Source organism: Lepidochelys kempii, chromosome 17 (assembly GCF_965140285.1).
Source record: "Lepidochelys kempii isolate rLepKem1 chromosome 17, rLepKem1.hap1, whole genome shotgun sequence".
NCBI classification, from domain to species: Eukaryota; Metazoa; Chordata; order Testudines; family Cheloniidae; genus Lepidochelys; species Lepidochelys kempii.
In genome coordinates, this window is record NC_136396.1 from 16225652 (window position 1) to 16248623 (window position 22972).

The 22972-nt window shown below is 39.9% G+C and overlaps 1 protein-coding gene across 6 annotated transcripts in view; it reads right to left on the reverse strand.

The window, feature by feature from the left end:
• The window catches only part of GTF2I (general transcription factor IIi), a 76519-nt gene that overhangs the window by 47854 nt on the left and 5693 nt on the right, over nt 1-22972 (reverse strand). For all 6 annotated transcript variants that reach the window (XR_012155401.2, XR_013634794.1, XR_013634795.1 and 3 more), the window contains 6 exons: nt 13786-13889; nt 12240-12378; nt 3950-4084; nt 3074-3257; nt 2827-2855; nt 591-645 (listed from right to left, as the gene is read on the reverse strand). Coding sequence is in view for 2 of the 6 variants with exons in the window: in XM_078849277.1 (XP_078705403.1) it covers nt 591-645; nt 2827-2855; nt 3074-3257; nt 3950-4084; nt 12240-12378; nt 13786-13884 (641 nt within the window). In the remaining 4 variants the exon portion in view is untranslated. Of the gene's footprint in view, nt 1-590; nt 646-2826; nt 2856-3073; nt 3258-3949; nt 4085-12239; nt 12379-13785; nt 13890-22972 lie in introns of those variants that run through there.

The window sequence follows — 22972 nt, forward strand, 5'->3', positions numbered from 1 at the left end:
CAATATCATTCATTCCCTACCCAACTTCTTTAAGACATATTTAGTATTACAGAACTGCACTATTTTTAGTAAGATGTTTATTTAGAAGCACATAACTCCATTAAAATTTGCATTTTGCAACACACATTTTACATTAATGAATTTCCAACTTGTTCCAGACACTGCCAAATGGTAAAATTGTATGACATTCAATAGAAGAGACAGTGGGAAGGAATAAGCTTGATGGACATACTTGTGACATACTGCTGCACAAGACAAACTCGTTACTGAATGGTAACATATTAATTATGTTATTATATACAACTCATGTAGACTGAAATGAAACTGATATACATATACACGTAGCCAAGAGTAAGAGGAAGTTTGACACATGCCATTTTTGATCTTAGGTAAGCAAAGGTTATCCAGACAGAAAAAAAAAATGTATCCATATAAATGCCATATAAAAATACATACTAGACACTGAAAACCATAAAAGTTTATGGAGTGTTCTCATTTTCTCTCTCTTTTTTAAGGCGCTATATTTATCAGAGACAGAAAAAAAAGGTCACAACTGTTACAATAGTTTCAATAGGAAAAAGACATTTTACCTTCCACTCGGTGGTGTAACTGTGCGTGTAGAATCTGTAACAGTCACATGAGCTCCTGAAAATGAAGATACAATTTATAGTTTTCTTATACGCCATTTACATTATATACAAGTTTAAAATGCCACAAAGATAAATTAATACTGTTTTGCTAAACAAGATTTAATTTCAGTTTCACAAATTAGAGAGCTTGTGCTTTTATAAGAGATTCGTTGTTGTTACTGTTTATAGCAGGGGTGGGCAAACTTTTTGGCCTGAGGGCCACTGGGTATGGAAACTGTATGGTGGGCCATGAATGCTCATGAAATTGCGGTTGGGGGCGCGGGTTCTGGGGTAGGGCTGAAAAGAGAAGTTCAGGGTATGGGAGGGGGCTCTAGGCTGGGACAGCATGGGAGGTGTGGGATTGGGGGGGTGGGCTCTGGCTAGAGGTGCAGGCTTTGGAGTGGGGCTGGGGATGAGGAATTTGGGATTTGGAGGGTGATCCGGGCTGGGACAGAGGGATTTGGAGGGAAGGATCAAGGCTGGGACAGAATCCCCTGGGGCATGGGCTCTGGCTGGGGGTGCGGGCTCTGGGATGGGGCCAGAAATGAGGAGTTCAGGGGGGCTCCAGACTGGGGTAGAGGGTTGGGGTGCGGAGGGGGAGGGAGGGGATGAGGGCTCCGGCTGGAGGTGCGGGTTTTGGAGTGGGGTTGGGGATGAGGGATTTGGGGTGCAGGAGGGTGATCTGGGCTGGGATCAAGGGGTTCAGAGGGAGGGAGAGGGATCAGGGCTGGGGCAGGGGCTCAGGCGGTGCTTACCTCAAGCAGCTCCCGGAAGCAGCAGTGTGTCCCCACTCCGGCTCCTATGCCGAGGTGCGGCCAGGCGGGTCTGCGTGCTGCCCAGTCCTCAGGTACTGCTCCTGCAGCTCCTATTGGCCACTGTTCCCAGCCATTGGGAGCTGTGGGGGCAGTGGCGCTGGGGTGGGGGCGGTGGCGCTGGGGTGGGGGGGCAGCACGCGGAGCCCGGGCTGCCCCTAAACATAGGAGCTGGAGGGGGGACATGCTGCTGACTCCAGGAGCCGCAACATGCGTGTGTGGAGCAGCCCCCGACCCTGCTCCTGAGCAGGAGCTCAAGGGCCGGATGTGGCCCGCGGCCGTAGTTTGCCTACCTCTGGTTTATAGCCTAAAAAGCAACACTAATACAATATTAGAATGTCTTTTATTAAATGTAAACATTTTATCTATCCCCATCATCATTGTTACTGGAAGTCATAACAACAAAGCTAAACTGATGCTATGTCTCAACATTATTAAACTATCCAGTCTGTTTTGGCAATCTTGCTACCGTTTCTATATTGCGGTTAGGTGCATAAATATTATTGGAATAGGAATTATGGATGTTTCTACATAGTTCTTAAGCATACTGAATCTTACCTTTACATCATTTTGGTCATTAAGGGAATCTTTGCCATTTCTATTACATCAAGATCTTACATGTCTAAAGGTGCGTCTACACTGCCCTGCAAATCAGACTTTGTGTGGAGCAGGACATTGTTTTCAAAAGTGAAATTTATCCCTAATGGAGAACCTAAGCAATGCCCTCTGCAAGATGGAAGTCCTGTGGTAGCCCTTCACAGTGGGGAGCAGCAAACATGGGGCTCTGTATTGGCTTTAAATACGCTGGCATGAAATTCTTGCTCCTAACAAGTCAGCTGTTGCTTAAAGAAGTCCCTTCCCCAACACATGCAAACACACTTGCATTGATTCTTGGAATCGGCATACTCCATTATGTCCATAAAACACATGTCTACAGATGATGCATGGGCCTCCAATAAGCAATCAGAGAACCGTGGTCCAACTGAAGCACTGGGAGAGAGGAACCCATGAGTGTTAATCCCCGGTCTGACAGTGACTCTCTATGGAGTTTTAGGCAAGTCACCTGGCCGTTCTGTAGATCAGTTTTCCCTTCTCTATAATGGGGATAATACTTGATTTACAGTAAGACGAGTACTGTAGGAGGATTGAACGTATTGGAATGAATTCTCTCCCCAGTCAGTGGTTCTCGGTAGAAGGCACAAAGGAAAACAGAATGGTTCCATAACTGAGTGAATAGTCAAACCACAATCTAGGCATTTCTGCCAAACAGAATACTTATAGATGTGTTTATAGGTGCCCTAACTCCCACAAAGAATTGAAGATAAAAATATATATTCTAATGATAATTTTCATGTTTTGTTTACTGCAAACGACTTGATACTTACCTAGGTGTTTCTTTGGCTCTAGGAAAGGCCTGCATTAACACAAAGAAAGAAAAATCTCTTACCTAAAAAGTAATATCATTACCCATTTGGTAGTAAGACATTTAAATACAAACACTGAATGCTTCATGTAACAGACAGTATATGCGCATAATTTTTAAAAATTGTAGAATTTAAGGTACCCACAGAAAAATATCAATTAGCTGTTCTGATTTAAATGGACAAACCCATAAAAGGGAAAGAATGTAACCTTTTGATCACAAATGAGATCCCTGATTTGTTTTCCAAAATCCATTTCAGTGTTGTCACATCATAATTTGCAGGATGTTTAAATGCAAGTCCTTCAGGAAGGCCCTGCACTACCACTGCAGACTGGTCCCTTTGAATCTTGTCATATGGCACAGGGACTACCGTGGACTTCCCTAAAGCTTTACCTGTAAAATAAATTGTTGGGAAACAAAAAATACGTAAGATTAAATACAACAAATTAGGCTTTCATATTTTTGCCTTCCTTCTTCCAAGTCCTAAGTTTCTACCCATGTCTCTGAACCATCTTCTTCCCTGTTGTACATTCCCACCCTATGGTCTGCTATTTCTGTTACCATTCTTCTCAAGGTGGAATGCAGCATGAGGCTTCCTTCAAAGCCACTTCCTAATTGACCAAAGAAGATCTTCACTGAGTAACATGATGCAATGTTAGCTAAAAGATGGAAACCATAATTCTTCCTCTGGAGAGGAACATACTTCCCCTACAACACTCCAAGACCTTGATTGCTTTGGGGATAGGGTAAAACAGGACTCAGACATGGATCAGAAATTAAGCACAAGTTGCACAGTTGACAGTGCAGAGAATTACCATTAGGTTACATATTTCGTTCTTGCTTAAAAGAAAGCTGCTCCATGGAACATTCAGAATGTTCATGTGCAGTGAAACATGTATAAGACAGCAAACTCTTTGGAGTTTAAATACACTTTAGAACTACTGAAAAATTAAGCTCATTACCTCAGCAGTAGTCTAGACTGAAGGCAGAAACTATAAGCCACTCTCCATCCTACTTTAATGATGGTTTAGTTGTCCCAGGAAGAGTGTTATTTCAGATTTTTAAAAATTAGTTTAAGCGCTTACCATAACAAAAGCAGAAGAAATCCTCTACAGACTTTCGGAGAGCTTCCATTTCTACAATATCCACTGTCAGCCTGTTTACAAGTGACGTCGTCTTTGTTTTCTGTAGTTCAGCAGCCTTTTCCTCTTCAGAAACACCTGCAAATTATTTGGTAACAATCAGAACACAAATCCCAATCCCAAATCCCTTAAAAACTCATCTGTTGCCCATCTGGAAGAAAGCGGTTAATATGACATAGAACAAGAACAGTACATATGCCTTAAAAGCAAATCTGTTCCTATGCTGATAAACAGGTGGGCCATAGGTGTTTATGCCAGCATTATTATATTGTATTCATGAAGGTCATAAATATCATCAACATTAGAACAAACTGCAAAGATGATGATGAACTAAGAGACATCTAAGCTGGTTGTTTTTGCATAAAGAGGTAAAAAACACGGAGGAACAGTTTAACAGAAAGGCAGTGCAATACTACCAAGTAAAAAAAGACTCTGAAGCAGCCATGAAGGAACTTAAAATGCCTATATCTGAGGAGCATGTCAGCCGTCAGGTTTTAGTTCTGACGTCTTATTCGGTAGTTACATTAAACCTTGTTCTGTTTATGTTGCATAATGCTTAACTGATTCTTTCTGAAGTAAGGGATACGGCTTTCTCAGTACAACGGCTTGTATGCAGTGCAGCTCTTTCATCTTTTCAAAAGACTTGTTAAATTAAGCATGTGTCTGCTATGGCTGAATGGGAGCGAGTACTGTCAAGCTGTTAGCGCATGGAACTGAAAATAACCAGATCTAAACTGTATTCATTGTCCTATTCTCTGAGCAAAAACAAAATAAAAAATACCATCCACCACCCACATGAGGTGTGATGGATGTTAACCCCCTCAACCATATATGATGGATAGGAGAGAGCTACATTTCAGACTGCAGCTTTGTGTTCTAATGACATCATTCACGTATTCCAAACATTTACTAAGATCCTTCAGCAAAAAGAAAGAAATTAACATTTAGTCTTTCTAATTTTTGAAAGAAAAAAAATATCAGAATGCCTACACAAAGTTGGTCATCAAAAATAGGCTGTGGATCCAAGTTCCCTCTAAACTGCACGGCCACGTGGCTGTGCAGCTGCCTATTAAACCCTGTGCAGGGGCTCAGGGCTACGGCGAGGAGAGATGCGTCTCTCGAAGCTCCAGACCTGCCGCAGCAGGGAGAGGCACCTCTCCCCGCCGGCCCCAGCACAGACCTGCCCTGGACATGCTGTAGACGGGGTAGAGGCGCCCCTGTCCTGGCCCCAACCCAGCCCCAGCACAGGGGCCGGGGAAGAGGTGCATCTCCCCGCCCCAGCCGAGGTGCTCTGCAGGGACAGAGGGCTAGGAGGGTGGATGCGTCTCACATAACAAAATTCATTCCACATGTGTGGGAAAAGTTAGAGGGAACACTGTTGTGGATTGATCAGGAATAGGTGATGTATATTTAATAAAAATCTACAAGTAATCTACATAAAATTCTACATAGTTAACTATACATATCACCTCTACCCTCCAAGTCACTTGCCTTCTTCATGTCTTTGAAAATCTCCAAAGGGCACTGAAGTGTCCAGCTCCCACTCAGAGTACGGGAGTTGAACACTTAAATCACCTGGGACTGTTTCTTCCTGCGTAGAGACAATACCGAGCACATTCTATGTGCTACTACAAATAATAGAAAAGGGGACTAATACTTACCTACCTCAGTGAAGTTCTGTGGAGATTAAATTAATGACTGTTTCTAATGTGTGCTCCTAGATTCTTGGATCAAAAGGTACTATAGAAGTTCAAAGTATTGTTAGCTGCACCACTGATTTTTTTCAGATGAAAAACTATTCTACTGAAAAAGAAACAGTAGCTTATTTGTTAAGTGTCAATAGTGTGCTTAGCATTTTATTATAAAAATCAAAACAAAACCCAGAAGATTACATTGTCCCTGCCTCATTAAGCTATAATCTAAATAGGGATAATGCAAATATAAACTTCCCTTGTCAACCAAATGAAGATATTGTTGTGTGATTTTATGAGAGTGTTTAATAGCACTTTGCAGTTACTTGAGACAAGCAATGGTAGGCTTAACAAAAGACAATCAATTATGAAGAGAGTTGTTACATTCCGCTATGAATCTGCATTATACTTATGGCAGATTACATTATACCATAGGTTGTCCTATGACAAAAAAAAACAAAAACAAAGCATGAATGGCTAGCACTGATTAGCCAGAAATTTGGACCCAGGTTGATAGCAGGTTGATAGCACTGAACCTTGTTTATCATTTTTAGGTTGCTTTATTTGGCACTAGAATGGAAGAGTTCTAAGCTAGTATAAGAACAATGTGCCACTGATCATATTGATCTAAAAGGAGCGGTTTTCTCATAGAACGCACTATTTTAGAGTGTTCTGACTCTCAAAAAGATATTTTCCTTTTTTTAAAAAAAGTTTTGTAAGGGTTCTTCTGCTACCCTAATTTTGTTCAGGAGGGTTCTTCTGAGCGTACCTGAGACAACCAACCACCACCAGATTCAGGTCCACTATTCTTTCTTTTCTCTCTGCACGCACACCTGCCTGCTTAGCACCATCTTCATTGCTGTTACTACCAATAAAGCTTGAAGAGGAGTGTATTTACAGTAGCTTTCTGCCTGCTACCTCTATAACAGTACATGAGAGTGAAATTAGCCCAAAGTCTGGAAAAGGAAGTGAAAAGAACCAATAGCACCAGTTTGGAATGGACTGTGCAGAAAGTACTGTCAAATGGAGGAAGTAAATAAAAGTGATGGGGGGATGGGAATCAAAATCCTCCAATTTCTTTCATTTAAGGTATTCCTAGGTGCTGCTTGTAACAAGAACAGATAAAAACTTCAGCTGCCACTGTGATTTTCAAGTTGACTCTGTCCCTTTAATCATCTTGCATTCTTGCTGTACAGCTGAGAGTCAATGTCTGCACCCTATGTTCTGCACACAGTCAAGATACCTGTGGTGAACTACAGTTATCTAGTATTTTATTTGTTTATTTGCAGGTGTTCTTCAATGTGCTGTGTTAACTTGATAAGTGGGTTTACAGTTAAAATTAGCTTCTGAGTGACATAAAAGAATGCCAGTAAGTTACAGAATGGTATGTCACTATTTGCACTAGTAATATACGCACACAAAGAAACTCCAGTAAAAGCTGTTTTTACTGGCATGTTGGGAGAATCGGGGGCGCCGGTAACTGAAAAATGCTGGTTAACTAAGAGGGACAGAGTTTGGGTGCAGAAGGGGATGTGGGGCACAGGCTCTGCGCGCAAGCCCCCTCCTTCACCCAAACTTCCTCCCAGAGCTCGTGCTCCACACCCCTTCCCACGCCCCAACCCTCTGCCGGCCCCACACCAATGGGACTATAAACTGGAATTTCAATGAAGATCAGAAATGCCGTGTATAAAGCTTTCTGATTGGTGAAGTGACGGATAAAGCAGCTTTTACTGTACAAAGAATGTCCTTTAAATATACAGCAAGGAAATCCAAATTGATCAACAGGTATTACAACTAAAACCTCTACCCATTAAAATAAAGTGCTTTACACTGAAAAGTTTCTAAGTAGCTTTACTTACACGACGGGAGCCATTCCATACTCTTGATTTCAAACTTGAGACATTTTACTCCATCTGAATCCCAAAATCCTGATATACTATAATATCCTATTACATTCAATGAGAACTTTGAGTGAGCAAGCTAAGACTGGACTGGTGCCTTAGTATAAAAGTATCTGGCATGAAACTAATCCTTAAGCTTTTCTCTTATGCTCCACTGGTATTCTGACATTATGAATAAGTTCCTGGTTCAGTGGCTATCTTTGTAAAATTCAACGCATCTGCTAATGGTGAAATAATGTATATTCAAAGACCACCACAAGTTTAGCACTGTCCTTACTATTCCAGAAGGTTTACAAGAAATAATAAAAAAAATATGCTATTGGAATGAGGTAGTGGTAGTCATATTAGCTAGAAGGGAAGAATCAGGTGTTGTTGCACTTGATTTACATAGTTGTTAGCAGGTGCAACTAAAGTAGCATGAAGAGGTAATGGGGTTAATCAGGGAAAGCCCCTGGTAGGCCAGGCCAGTTTGTTTACCTGCAATTTAAACTCGTTTCCACCACCAGAGCCCCACTAAATTACACCCATTACTAATAGTCAAAAATGAGTCTCAGATCCTGAGCCCTGCTAGTTATCAGACACTGCCTATATTTACAAAAGATGCAAAAAGGGACCCAAAAAAAAAAAAAAAAGAGTGAAGCAGTGGAAACAAAGGAAAAAAACACTGGCTCTACAACATAACAGGGAAGAAGAGCAAGCAAATCTGACATGAAAAGAAACGCAGAAATACTTAACAGCCACGACGTTTTAGTCCACACATACTTTAAAAAAAAGAAAACTAGTTGTCCGACATATGTAAAAGCAAATCAGGAATCAATATTCTCAACATACAGAACACAACTGGCTTAAAAGGTGACCTGCAAATAAATTATTTTTAAACACTGAGCTTGTGCCTTTTCGGCTCTTTTATGAATAAAAATATGGCTTCCAAGAGATTTTTATTTCCACTGCCCCCACCCTCCTTTTTTTTTTTAACCTGAGAAATGGCATGATCAATTCTGGCCTTTCCTGGTTTTTCTAGAGGACCTACTAATGTCTCAAAACATGCTTATTGCACGTTCACATCTTAACTGAAAGGGAAAGATGTGGGTGGGGGGAGAAGGCCTCCCTGGTTTTGAGTTTCATATTAGGACAACTGTTATAAACCCTAGTTACAAGAACAGTTCAAGCTGCCAAGGGAGATGGTGGAATCAGCATCACTGGGGACAGTTAAAGCTAGAACAAACATTAATTTATTAGGAATAATTAAATCAACCTTTACACAGAGTACTAGATATGAGTTATTTGACCTTTTCTCAGTCTTGCTTCTCCCCCACACCCCAAAAATAAAATAAATAAATAAATCCCTTCTTCTGGTCTGTTTTACATCCCTTCTAAACCAAAATGATTCCACGAAGAAACATCTATTAGGTTTGAAAAAGTTTCATCCAATGAAGCACTGCAATTTTAACATTCTTGACACCAAAGGTTTATTGTTTGTACAAATACCACTGTGGGAAACTAGAAGCACTGAACAACTAGCAATATATTGCCAAGAAAACAAAAAGGGTAGAGTCTCGTTTACATCTGGTAACTTATGTAAGAATTCCACAGCGCCTCAATCTTGGGTATCATGACTCGTTTACAGACTAGGCCGCCATCAAGCAGAAAGAAAAATCCCAAAACTGTTATCCAAAGGTAACAGCATTTATGGTACCAGATGGCAGGTGGATTTAATGAGATCAGCACCAAATAAAAACCAGACACCCCAAACAACAAAAATCCCCACTAAGTCAGAGAGGGCCAATTTCCCACAAATACAGGTTGTAACACAGATTAGGAATACTAACTTCATGAAAAGTTAGCACATCTCCTTTAAAATAAGACAACTGTTTAAAATAAAAGAAATCACTGAAATCTAGTATGGGAACAGAACGCCTGGTCCTTAGGTTGGCAAAGACTGATCACATCTAAATCATGAAGCCTTTGGGGAAGGATACCGGTAACACCACTATTAAAGTCCTGTACTGGTTGATCCTTTCTACTTAACACAATCCTCCCTTGGTTTAGTGTAGTAGACAAGAACACTTTACAAGTATGAATACCCTGTAAACTGGAGTGAAACAAAGGAAGTATCTGGATAAACTGGACATCAAAATATTGTGCTTCCATAAAAAAAAACTATGTTTACACTATGCACAATCCAATGCAAGGGAGGTATGCTACGAGTCTCTTGAGTGCAAAGCCTTATGAGAAGATGGTCTTGTGATTAAAGCATGGTTTGGGACACAAGATCAGAGTTCATTTCCCAGCTCTTCCACTGACTTTCTGCATGACCTTGGGCAAATCACAGTCTCGCTGTGCCTGCTTGTCTCTCTCCCTTTGTCTGTTAGATGGTAAACTTTTCACGGTATGGCCTTTCTTTATATTTACATCAATGGTTTTCAGCCTGGGATCAGTGGAGCCCTGGAGGTCCGGAGACTATGTCTAAGGGGTCCACAAAAGGTGACTATGAAAATAAACAGGTTTCAGAGTAGCAGCCATGTTAGTCTGTATCCACAAAAAGAAAAGGAGGACTTGTGGGACCTTAGAGACTAACAAATTTATTTGAGCATAAGCTTTTGTGAGCTACAGCTCACTTCATCAGATGCAGTGAGCTGTAGCTCACAAAAGCTTATGCTCAAATAAATGTTAGTCTCTAAGGTGTCACAAGTCCTCCTTTTCTTTTTATGAAAATAAAGTTTTAGATTCCAGAAAAGGCATTCTGTTTTTCTTATCAAAAGTATGTGAATACCCCCACCTACAGGTCAAAACCTGGAAGTGTCGTCATTACCATAGAAGCCCAGTTTAGCCCCAAGCACACGCAAACATTTATAGTTAAATACTGTTCAGTCCGTTTTTAATCTAAGACTTCTATGGTAGGGGTCTGCAGACCACAGGTTGAATTTCCAAAGGGGAGTGCACCTCCATTCAAAATCTTTTAGGGATCCGCAAATGAAAAAAGGTTGAAAACCACCGAACTATGTACAGCTCATAGCACAATAGGGCCTTCAAGTGCTACTACACTACACACAAAAATAGTAGCTTCATGTTGCCACAGGAAGTGGGTAGGAATAGAAATCCGGTGGAGAGTTAAGCCTCCTTGTGGCCTTGCTGCAACAGACACTGCCAGACTTGAGCTGGAAGTTTTATTCATAGAATTACGCGACTTAACCAACACAAGGAGCAACACTACTCTTTCATTCCGCCTTGAGAACAGGAAAGCACAAGCTGCAGCAGCCATTATCACTCAAAGGTGGAAAATTGAGATAATTAAAGAAGGACAGTCATAATGACAAAAGTCATGCATAATCCAACTCATTTGCTGTCAAGTGTTTATCATACTTATTCTTAGTGTTTCACATTTACCAGAGCTATTTGTGTTTAAATAAGGACTTGGGTCAGTAACACCTCATCTACTATTTGATTCTTCAATGAAGTTATAATGCTGTATGTTGAACAGTAACTTCACTGCGGATCAAGCAGAATAATTACTTCTATAGCAGCTGTGTGTGTATATAATTCTGTATGACAGTTAAACAACTGAGAGTCCCGCCATGAATAAAGAATGGGTGCTGAGAGAATGAGCTCTGATTTAGAATTTTAAACAGCAGCAAATACACTGTTCAGGTATGTCCACTGTTTCTGTGATGGACTAAATAGGTCTGTTTGCAGTGTTGTTGTAGGTGTGTTGGTCTCAGGATATGAGACACACAAGGTGGGCGAGGGAAATATGTCTGTCAGTCAAGCAATATTTAATAATCAAAGGAGACAGGGTGAAGGATGATTTTTAGTTTTTAACAAAAACTCCACTTAGCCAGGCAAAACTACATTCTTCAATGGCCAATATGTAAGGACCATAAGAAACCATTTTTCTTGATGGGCAAACTGATTGTTGAAATACAAGCTCCAAGACAGGTCATTAAGCTTTTGAAAGATGGTCTGGCATATTCTAAGTGGGCCATCTCTTCGGCCTTGTCTACACACAAAAGTTGTACCATTTAGCTAGACCACTATAGTTTAGAAACAGATATAATTAAAGCAGGACAACCCTCAAGTATGGATGCACTCATACCATATAAACATGCTTCTGTCAGCATAGCTTAATGCTGTGCAATATAATTATGGCGCTACAAAAAGCTGTAGGCAAGCCCTAAGGTTTTATTACCTATGTCAAAAGCTTCATGTATCTTCTGAAAAGATATGAAGTCACCTGAGGAACTAAGGGACTGTCTTTCACAGTTGAAAGTAGTTGACTACTTAAGAGTCTGTCTTCTACACTAAGAAAAAAGATGCTTTTTAAAAACTGCGTTAGCAAACATGATATAAAACACCACTTTGCACCTTCAGTGTAGACAGAGTTTAAACACATTTAGAATAACATTAGCTAGTCTTGTAGCATTACCTTTTGGCTGAGGTAAAAATACCACTGTGAACTAAACCGTGAATGTTGAATATCATGTTTGTGTAAAAAAAAATGTTCTTAAACACTGATCTACATAATATAACTCTGTCAATTATGGCAAGTCCAAGGCATTGAAACACTTGTTAGGTACAGAGTTCAGTGTACTATCACGTATAATTAAGTATTTGTGAAATAACTTTTTTTTTTTGGAAACTTACAGTATTTAACAAAATCCTTCTGAAAATCTTTCCTCGTATTGACAAAAGCTCTTCCCCTCTCAGTTCCAACTACAAACACATCTGTTTCGTACACAGCAATACAGGCGACTTCTGCCTTGGACTTGGCAAGTTCTTTACACTATAAAAGAAAAAAACAGAGCTGCTTTGAACTACAATAGTTAAAAGTACAGTTAATGCAATTTTACATGAAACCATGCAGAAAACAATTTATTTTCCAGTGATGCCATGGTATAGCTCTCAACGCTGTTGCAAATAACACAATGCCATCCATTAGAAATAGATAATTTATACTTCTATAGTGCCTTTCATCTGAGAATCTTAAAGTACTTTAGAAGTATTCGTGAAGTTAGGTGTTGTCTACACACTTTGTACCAACTGAACTAAATCTGTTCAGAAACCGAGCGATGGTATGTCTATAGTATAAACACTGCAGCTATGCTGCTGTAGAATAAGCACTACAGTGACAGAAGGGGATTTTCCATCACTGTAGTAAATCCATCCCACTTGAGAGGCAGAGAATAGGTTGAAGGAAGACTTTGGTCTACAGTGGGGGTTAAGTCAACCTAACCACATCCTACCGGGTGTGAAATTTTCACAACTCTCAGCAATGTAATTAGGTTGACCTAAATTTTGGGGTAAATCAGGCCTGAGTTAAACTGGTACACCCTCGTTGTGTAAACATTCAAACTGATTTAGCCTTATAATGATTTAGCTGATTTAAGAGAGTGTTCATGCAAAGGGGATACACCAACTTAACTACATCCATCTCTGTACCCATTTAGTAAAGTCTGTACAAATTCTGTGTGTGAAGAAGGCCTTACCCTCAAAACATTCCTGTGAGGATAAATATTATCTATTCTATTTTAAACATGAGGAAGCCAAATCAGAGAGATTAATAGATTTACACAAAGTCACAAGGAGGACCCCCAATTCCCAGTCCCATGCCTTAGCCACAGGATTATCCTCATGATGGGAAGCAGGAGAAGCAATCCTGTTCAATATCTTCAAGCTCAACAGTTCGGTGGTGTTTTCACTGTTATCTTAAGTTAAACCTGTAAGACTAAGGCCACGTCTATACTTGGCTTTCAGCTACTGGTACAACTACACCAGTGCAATACCCTAGAGTAGGCAAGGAATACACTAGTCTAGCATACCATAATTATCCTTACAGTGGCTTAACCTGTTGGAAACTACAAATTGCCCTCAACTGCTGTGTGAAATCCCAGCCTAATAGTGCAATCTCTCAGTTCAGATCATATCTCCCCTATAGTCCAAAGTCATGATTATTATTAGCATGGTTTGCTTGAGTAGAGATTGAACTGAGGTTTTTTTATTGAAAAATATGCTATCAACTCACTCTTTAATATTCTACAGTTCTATTCTTCTATTACAGAGTAGTCTACATAAAGGTAAAGCATAAAAGCTAGAAGTGAAAAAGGCATGCAACAATTTTCAGGAAAATGTTGTAATTTTGTATGTGAGAGCAACATAATTCTAACATACTGAAGCAACTAGCCACACTAACCATTGACTCAAGTGCTGACATGAGGAATGTAACCACCATTCTGCTTTCAGAGGAGTCCTCATCATGGACGGACAATGCTGGCGTTGCTGGTTGGGCCATTATTCCTGTAAAGCAAAAAATAAAACTGTTACAGACCTGGGTGCTACATAACAATGGAAGAACACTAAATCCTTTGTTACATGGTGGAAACGAAAGGTTTTTTTTTTTAAAAGGTAGAGATTAAATTTGGACCCCTCCCAAAAATAGGAAAAAACCTCCATGCTCTCTCTTTACATTTCCCCTATCCTATTCCAAAGACATTTTGTAAGAATTCGATTTTTAAATTAATTAGTAAGACGACACATCCTGACTAGAATACGGACCTTAAGTATCTAGAATAAACAATGTCAGTTACCCAAAGAATTTTGTATTGCATTTTTTCAGTTTGATTTTGTTCTCAAGCATCCTCGATAGCCAACGTTAACCTGAGTACCTGGATTAATACTTACGAAGGACAAACTAGATAGGATATATTTAAAACATAGACATCATCCCTACCCTTTAAAGTCCTAGGGTTTTCTGTTTGAAAAAACCTTCCCGGTAATCAACTGCATATCCTAAGATGTTAACTCAGTCTAGCAGGAAAGTGTCTTCAGGCATGCCAACAGTAGCAGCAAAGAGTGGGACATTTTTATTTGTATACCATTCAGCTCCCTGTGGGTGTCAAACCTAGTTGAACCTACCTGGGTACCTACAGACTTTCATAGTTTTAGAAACTGAAATATAACAAACTAAATTTTAAAAGTGGCCTGCAAAAAAAAAAAAAAGTTTAATGCTTTTTATAAACATTATGATTTATAGAAAGTGTGACCTTATTCTTTAAAGTAACCACTAGAAATATTAGGACTTGTATTTTCTGTTTTTGCTGGAAAAATCTCTGGATGATGGGAGAACACGTGGTATGAGCGCATCATGAGAATGAAACCTGAGCAACTGATAAAGAGAAGGGATTTTTTCTGCTGGACTGTTACAACTTGTTTTATTTACATCTATTTAACTCAAATTTTTGCCAAACACTTGGGAGAAGAGTCCTTTCTTAAACAGTAAAACACCTTGTGCAAATCTCCGTTAAGCACAACAGAATCAAGAAAAGCTCAGGATAATCAAGGCATTCTGGAAAAGTACACTCTAAGATCTTGCTCCTTTTCTATAACTTGGGCAGACATTTTGGCTCAATTTTCAAGGGTCTCATACAGTACTTAATTTGTAACAAGAGAGGTACTGAGGATCAAGCAGTAAGATGCCAGGGCTCAAACAACTTTTTTATTTTCATAACTGACACAGCAAGCCCAGAGGTGCCAGGGCTATGAACTGCCACACCTAGAGATGTGCCCTGGCACAAATTAAGCACTGGTATCATGCATCCCTTCACGTGTGCACAGAAGTCAGGGTGGTGAATGCACACAAATATCCACACAAAATGCACACTTTTGAAAATTTGGGCGTTTAATCCCTTCTACAAAAGGGACTTACCCAATACACTGACAGGATTAAATGCGTCTGGGGGTTCTCTCTATCCCTTCATGCTTAGTAGCTGTCCCTTTCAATTTCAACTGAATGTGGCACTTCTTCTCTTTAAAAAAAAAAGTGTTGCACTATACTATACATATCACCTGCAAGTGGAGTACTACAGAGGTTCAAAAGTCTGGCAAATGAAACCTGGATATTCAGTAGTTACCTTAGCAACATCCAGTTTCTTAAACTCTATAGTACATGTAAATCAAGCAAATTGTTGTTTTAAGTCTTGTCCATTTTACAACTATAGTTTTAAGTCATGTTGGAGACAGTCCCTTCTCCAGACACACGTTTGCAAGGTTTAAATATGGCGCTTTAACAAAGCTGTTTGGTAGCTTTAAAGTGCAATGTGATTGCAGCTAATGCTATCTGTCTTAAAAACAGCCGAAAAGCTGTAAATCAGAATCTAACTCAGTGTCCCTTACTTATTCCATGATAAAGCCAGAGTGCCCTCTAGTTCCCACTTTATTGTGCTAATGTTGGCCTGAATGTACTTGCCTAGGCTATTTAAAAATACTGACATCACAATTTAAGCAAGTCCATCTGTATACACAGAGCCTGAATGATTTCTTAAGCTAAAAGGTGAAGGTGAAGTACAGTCTACACTTGAACAGGATACCTCCACAACACCCTGAAGGTAATTATGTCAGTCATTCAGTAGGTTTACTCTTCCATTTGGTTCAGTAGTAAACATTAACCCCAGAAAGATAGTAAAAGAGCTATACTGCCGTATTTCCCATGAAAACAGAACCAGATGGTCCTCACCTCATTAAAAGGTCAAACAGCACCTTGTACCAGCCCAGGATATTTAAACCCGATTAATCCAGTTTGGAACTTGGGATTAAATACATTCTGATTCATAGAGTTTAAGGTCAGAAAGAACCACTAGATCATCTAATCTGACCTCCTATATATCACAGACCAGAGGTTTACCCAGTTACCCCTGTAAAACTTGTGTTTTATTTAAATGTATTATCTAGAATTGGATACAGATGGAACAACATTCATTTCCCTAACATTTTCAATTACACATATCACAATATATCGTATTAGTGTAAGATCAGTTGTCTTCCCCCTCCCCCCCCGCAAAGAACAGGGTAGATAAAAATTGACGATTTTTTTAAAAGGGATTTTATTATTTACATTTTTTTAAATAAACCCATTTAAAATGAAATCTGAATTTAACAAATATGTTAATGCCTTATGTTATAATCTCTTAAAACATTTTAAATAAAAAATATGCTGAATCAATGAGCCTTTATCAAAAACTCTGCATTAAAGGCTGCTTTTCTATATAAAGAAAAAACATCTAACTTTTGAGGTCAAGCTTTATAAATATGACACAAGTTGTACTGTATTAAGGGCTTGATCCTGTGGGGGACTCGGGATGTGCCACTGGGTGAAAGACTGGCAAAATCAGAACACGTATTGGAACCTGGCCTCTGACTCCAGGAGATACCATGTATCTTATCAGGATCATCCACTAAGCCCACTTGAGTGGTCTCATTACACTTATTTTATAGCTTCTCCTTACCTAAGCTCTGATTGGCTCAGTTCTCAATTTAAAGAAAGTCAGTAGCTAAGCACAAGAAACCACAGTTTGCTGAACTGCTAAATCAACTTTTGACAGCAGTATCCTCTTCTGCAGGCACAGAAAGAATATTTTCTTCATTTGAACTAATCCATTCAAAAATAGATAAACTGATTGGGATTTAGACAAGTTTTCCTGCTTTTACTTTTCTTCCAATTATGAATAAAAGTGAGGAGGGGGGAAGATGAGATCTACTAGTTTTAAAAGTTAGAAGGACAATTAAGTAATTTAGGAGACCATCTCATTTTTAAGAGACTTCGGTGGAGTTTAAGTTCTTACTCAGTCACTCTGACTGAGGGCTTGGCTACACTTGAGAGTTACAGTGCAATAAAGGAGCCCCGGAAGCAGTAGCTCACTACCCGTCCACACTGGCAAGGCACGTAGAGCACTCTGACTCCACGGCTACAGAGCTGCTGGGTACTCCACCTTGGCGAGTGGAATAACGTTTGCTGCGCCCTCATTGGAGCGCTGCGGCGCCAGTGTGAATGGGGTGTTGCTTTACCGTGCTCTGATCAGCCTCCAGAAACGTCCCATAATCCCCTTAAGTCAAGTGGCCACTCTTGTCATTGTTTGGAATCGGCTGCAGGAATGCAGAAATGCCCTTTGAAAGCTCCATTTCTGACAGCCGGCTGCTTATCTACTCCGAGACAAAGCAACCATTAGTGTGGAATGTTGTGTATGAGAGAGAGAGAGGCGGGAGGGAGGCGAGGGGGGGTCTGCTGCTCTCTGAATTTACAAGATAGCATGCTGACATGCTCTCAGCCCCCCAAAAACCCACTCTCTCCCCCGCCACATACACACAACACACTCCCTGTCACACTCCACCCCACCGCACTCATTTGAAAAGCACGTTGCAGCCACTTGCATGCTGGGATAGCTGTCCATAATGCACAGCTCGCAATGCCACTGCTAGTGCTGCAAATGCGGCCACACCAGTGCGCTTGAAACTGTCAGTGTGGACAGACTGCAGCGCTTTTCCTACGGTGCTCTTTGAAGGCTGGATTAACTCAAAGCGCTCTACATCTGCAAGTGTAGCCATGCCCTAAGGCATACTTGAAAATTTCTCAGGCTGACCTGAAATAATCAGAGAAACTAGGCGGGTGTCATAATATATTTTATTGGACCATCTTCTGTTGGTGAGAGAAACAAGCTTTCGAGCTTACACAGAGCTCTTCTTCAGGTCGAGAAAACTAACTCAAAGTGTGTATGATCAGCTTATTTCACTGTCCATAGTTAACGCCTTTGTTTAATAAATAATTTAATTCTAAATGTAAAACATTTAGATAAGAGAAGTTTATGGAGTCAAAACATTTAAGATTTTGTTTAATAAAAATAAATGTTATATGCTGTTTTCGGTTTAATTAAATTACAGTTACCAACCTAATGCATCTTAACACAAATCATGAACAAAAAGTTAATTATCTAATAAATATATTGTTCACCTTTTTCTAACATTAAAATTGTGCAATTAATAAGAATCTGAGAGTACTGAGCTATGTAATTGCTTAAAAAATAGAGAGAGAGAGAGTTAAGTGTGCCCCCTTAGGCAGCAAAAAGATGTACCAAATCTACGGTAATGTCTCTATTTAGATGTAAATCAACATGTTTCAACGGTTATATATACCTATGAGAATGCACCTTTCTTTAGAAAACAACTCAAGTACAAACGGAAAATTAAATTAAAATCAATGATTTAGAAAAACAAGGCTTTGCACTTGGTGATTTAGAATCAATCCACCCTGACAAAAGCAGCCACACACCTGGAAAATTCCTTTCACATTTCACCGCATTTTCCTCTAAATTTTGCAGTTTTCTCCTGTATCTCTGCCAGCCTATAGTATATAGGAGCATAGTGTTCATTATTAGGCATTGCACCATTGAGCTCAATAGGTCTGCACCTGACCACAAGATTAGGCCCTTAAATGGTGAAGGACAATAGTTAATCCTGAAATTAACACTCAGTGCAAGGCTATTCAAAATCTGGTGGTACTTAGAACATGTGCCAATGTACTAGTCAAAAAGTTAAATTGAATCAGATCTTTAGCTATTACTAGGGCGCTACCAAATTCACAGCTATGAAAACACATCACGCACCATGAAATCTGGTCTTGTGTGCTTTTATCTTATACTATACAGATTTCACAGGGGAGACCAACATTTCTCAAATCGGGAGTCCTGACCCAAAAGGGAGTTGCAGGGGGCGGGCGCAGAAGGTTTTTTTTAAACGGGGGGTCACGGTATTGCCACCCTTCCTTCTGTGCTGACTTCAGAGTGGGTGGCTGGAGAAAGCCAGCTGTCCGCTGGGTAGCCAGCTCTGAAGGCAGCACCCTGCCAGCAGCAGCGCAGAAGTAAGGATGGAAATGCCAAACCATGCCATCCTTACTGCTGCTGGCAGTGACTGTGCCTTCAGACCTGGGTTCCTGGTGAGCAGCTGCTGCTTTCCAGTAGGGATGTAAAAGGTTAAAGGGTAAGCATTAGGCTTACCGTTAACCAACCTTTACCATTAAACCTGCTGCCCCACACCCGGCCGGAACGGCCCCATGCCCAGCTGCCCTGTGCCTGGAGTGACCCCAGCCCCGGCCGCCCCACACCAGGCCGGCCGGAGCGACCTCAGTTAACAGTTAACTGATTAAACGATATAATTTTAAATCGTTTACCGGTTAACTTTTTAAACCGATATTTACATCCCTACTCTCCAACTGCTCAGCTCTGAAGGCAGCTCCGCCACCAGCAGCAGTGCAGAAGGGTAGCAGTAACGTGACACCCCCCCACCACACACACCCCTCCTTTTTGGGTCAGAACCCCTACAATTACAACATGTGAAATTTCAGATTTAAATAGCTAACATCATGAAATTTACAATTTTAAAAATCCTATGACCGTGAAATTGACCAAAATGGATCATGAATTTGGTAGGTAGTAGCTATCACAAGTAGGTTTCCATAAGACCACTAAGGATATATTTTTAAGTCTTCACCAATCCTATATTGCTGGGAAAGGGCCTTCAAAGAGGTCAATAGCATTTAGTATTATTTATCATCTGTGAATCCTTTAAATTGATGGTCTGAAGAGAAGTTTTTGCCTAATAAGTAAAGACCTGTAACATTAAATAAGCCATTACACAAAGTAATTGTGATGGGACACCAGGGCTCTCAGCTGGAGAGAGGGTCACCAGGACATGAAGCAAATGTGCAAAATGGAAGCCCAGGGATAAGAAAACAAAAAATGGTAGCTTTGTGTAGGTTAGCTGGGACCTAGATGTAGCTCATTCAGCATGTTTCTGGCTTACTTCCACTTCTGAGAGCAAAGAAATAGAAATGCTTGTGGCAAGTGAAAGCCAAACCACAAGAGAAAGTTACTTTGTGTCTTTCTTATTCTTACAGAAGAGTGCACATGCCAATCCCTGCGGCCCAGGGGTGTTAGATGTCCTCCCCGACAGTTTCTTATGGACACAAAAAAGCAAGAGAAACAACATTCTGGCATGAGTAGGAAGAACTACACTTTTTAAAGAGTTTTGTTTGTACAGAGCATATGCTGTTCGGGGAGAAAAGGAAGGAAGACAATTAAATTTCCCTTTATGACTAGCACAGCAAGAAAGGCAAATAAATGTTACACCTAGCCTGCCATAACCCAAGAGAAGTTAAAGTGAAGGATTACAGGAATCTGTTTCATAAAAGCATATACTCAGATCATTAGGCTAACGACCTGTAGGCTAAATCCTTACCTCCCACTGTTTTAGCCGGTGTCGCAAGATATTTAAAAGTCAGATGCGCTAAGGATTCATGTGTGTCTTCATACTTCAACCACCATTCCAGAGGACTTGCTTCCATGCTGATGACGGGTTCTGCTCGATAATGATTCAAGCAGAGCGGACCGACGCATGTTCATTTTTGTCATCTAAGTCACATGCCACAAGCAGAAGGCTGATTTTCTTTTTTGGTGGGTCGGGTTCTGTAGTTTCCACATCTGAGTGTTGCTCTTTTAAGACTTCTGAAAGCATGCTCTTCACCTTGTCCCTCTCAGATTTTGGACGGCACTTAAGATTCTTAAACCTTGGGTCGAGCGCTGTAGCTATTTTTAGAAATCTCAGATTGGTATCTTTTTTGCACTTTGTCAGATCTGCTGTGAAAGTGTTCTTAAAACTAACAATATGTGCTAGGCTGTCATCCCAGACTGCTATAACATGAACTATATGGCAAAGTGTGAGTAAAACAGAACAGGATACATACAGTTCTCCTCAAAGGAGTTCAGTCACAAATTTAATTAACACTTTTTTATTTTTTTTTAACAAGTATCATCAGCATGGAAGTATGTTCTCTGGAATGGTGACCAAAGCATGAAGGGGCGTACAAATGTTTAGCATATCTGGCACATAAATACCTTGCAATGCTGGCTACAAAACTGCCATGCAAATGCCTGTTCTCACTTTCAGGTGACATTGTAAATAAAAAGCAGGCAGCACTATCTCCTGTAAATGTAAACAAACTTGTTTGTCTTAGCGATTGGCTGAACAAGAAGTAGGACTGAGCGGACTTGTATGTTTTACATTGTTTTGTTTTTGAGTGCAGCTATGTAACAAACAAAAAAAACAACCTACATTTGTAAGTTACACTTTCATGATAAAGAGATTGCCCTACAGTACTCCTTTGAGGTGAACTGAAAAATACTTTTTCTTTTGTTTATCATTTTTACGGTGCAAATATTTGTAATAAAAAATAATATAAAGTGAGCACTGTACACTTTGTACTCTGTGTTTGTAACAGAAATCAATATATTTGAAAATGTAGAAAAATATCCAAAAATATTTAATAAATTTCAATTGGTATTCTATTGTTTAACAGTGCGATTAAGCAAGATTAATTTTTTTAATCGCAGTTAATTTTTTTAATTAATCACGTGAGTTAACTGAGATTAATCCACAGCCCTAGTATATACTATACTACATTTTTTAAAAATATGACTAGTATATGTTTGGGCTTTAATAGCATCTTAATTATTCTATCTGTGCATGTACTTAAATCTGTCTTAATAGTCAAGTAAGATTGAGACTCGGAATAAATTCACTTAGTTTTCAAAGTATGCATACAGTTCTAAAGCAGTAAAAAGATATTAATGAATGTTAAATCAAATAAACAAAGTAAATTATTAATCAGAGTCCCACCATTTGATAATTTCAGTCTTTACTAGTGTAATCACATTTACTTAATAAACATGATTGTTCATGTTAAGTAATTACTCTTGTTCTCTGTGCCCATCAACACTAACACCCAATGTCTAAGAAGTTATCTATTTTGAACTCCACTCCTTTTTATCTAATTATAGCAAAACTGGTTCTGGCATTTGTTCATGGTGACAAATTGTCTTCTTAGCTAATACAGGCTCACCCTTGGTTTCTATTTCACATTGTACTGTGTCACAGGAACCAAATCTATTGTTTCCATTAAAAAAATCCACCTACAGTGAGCTATTCTTCAGGTGCTCACATAAAGGCCAACCCACACTACAATCCAAAACATTTTTGAAACCCGTATGTAACACCCATTTGTTCCGCTTACAGCGAACATGGTTGAGCTATAGCCCCACAGCAGCTTTTGCCCGCCCCCACACTACCCTGTACTAACCAAGCCTGTATGTCCATCTCACACCAAACTGCCTAAACATGTACATATCAGTGCATTTGGGGAAAATCAGGGCAGCTGTCCTATACTGCTTCTCTTGCAATCTGATGACCCTTTGCTATTTCCTTCCTTACTCCCCCTGGACTCAGGATCTTGCATACTACTTTTTGCAACCTCTTCCTGGAGCCCATTACTTTTGTCCTTCTTGAGTCAAGGGGGACACTGCAAAGCAACATGCAGATACCCTCCTACCCTGATACAGAGCTTGATGCTTACACAGGACAGAAAGAACAAGTCCCCAAGAGTCTTATGTTGCGCTACTAATGGAGAAGGCAAATTAGTGTTTTGATTTGCTCAGAAAATTGACTTTGTTTAAGTCAGATTTGAGTTAATGATAGTATCAGTCACGTTGCTGTGTTAATAT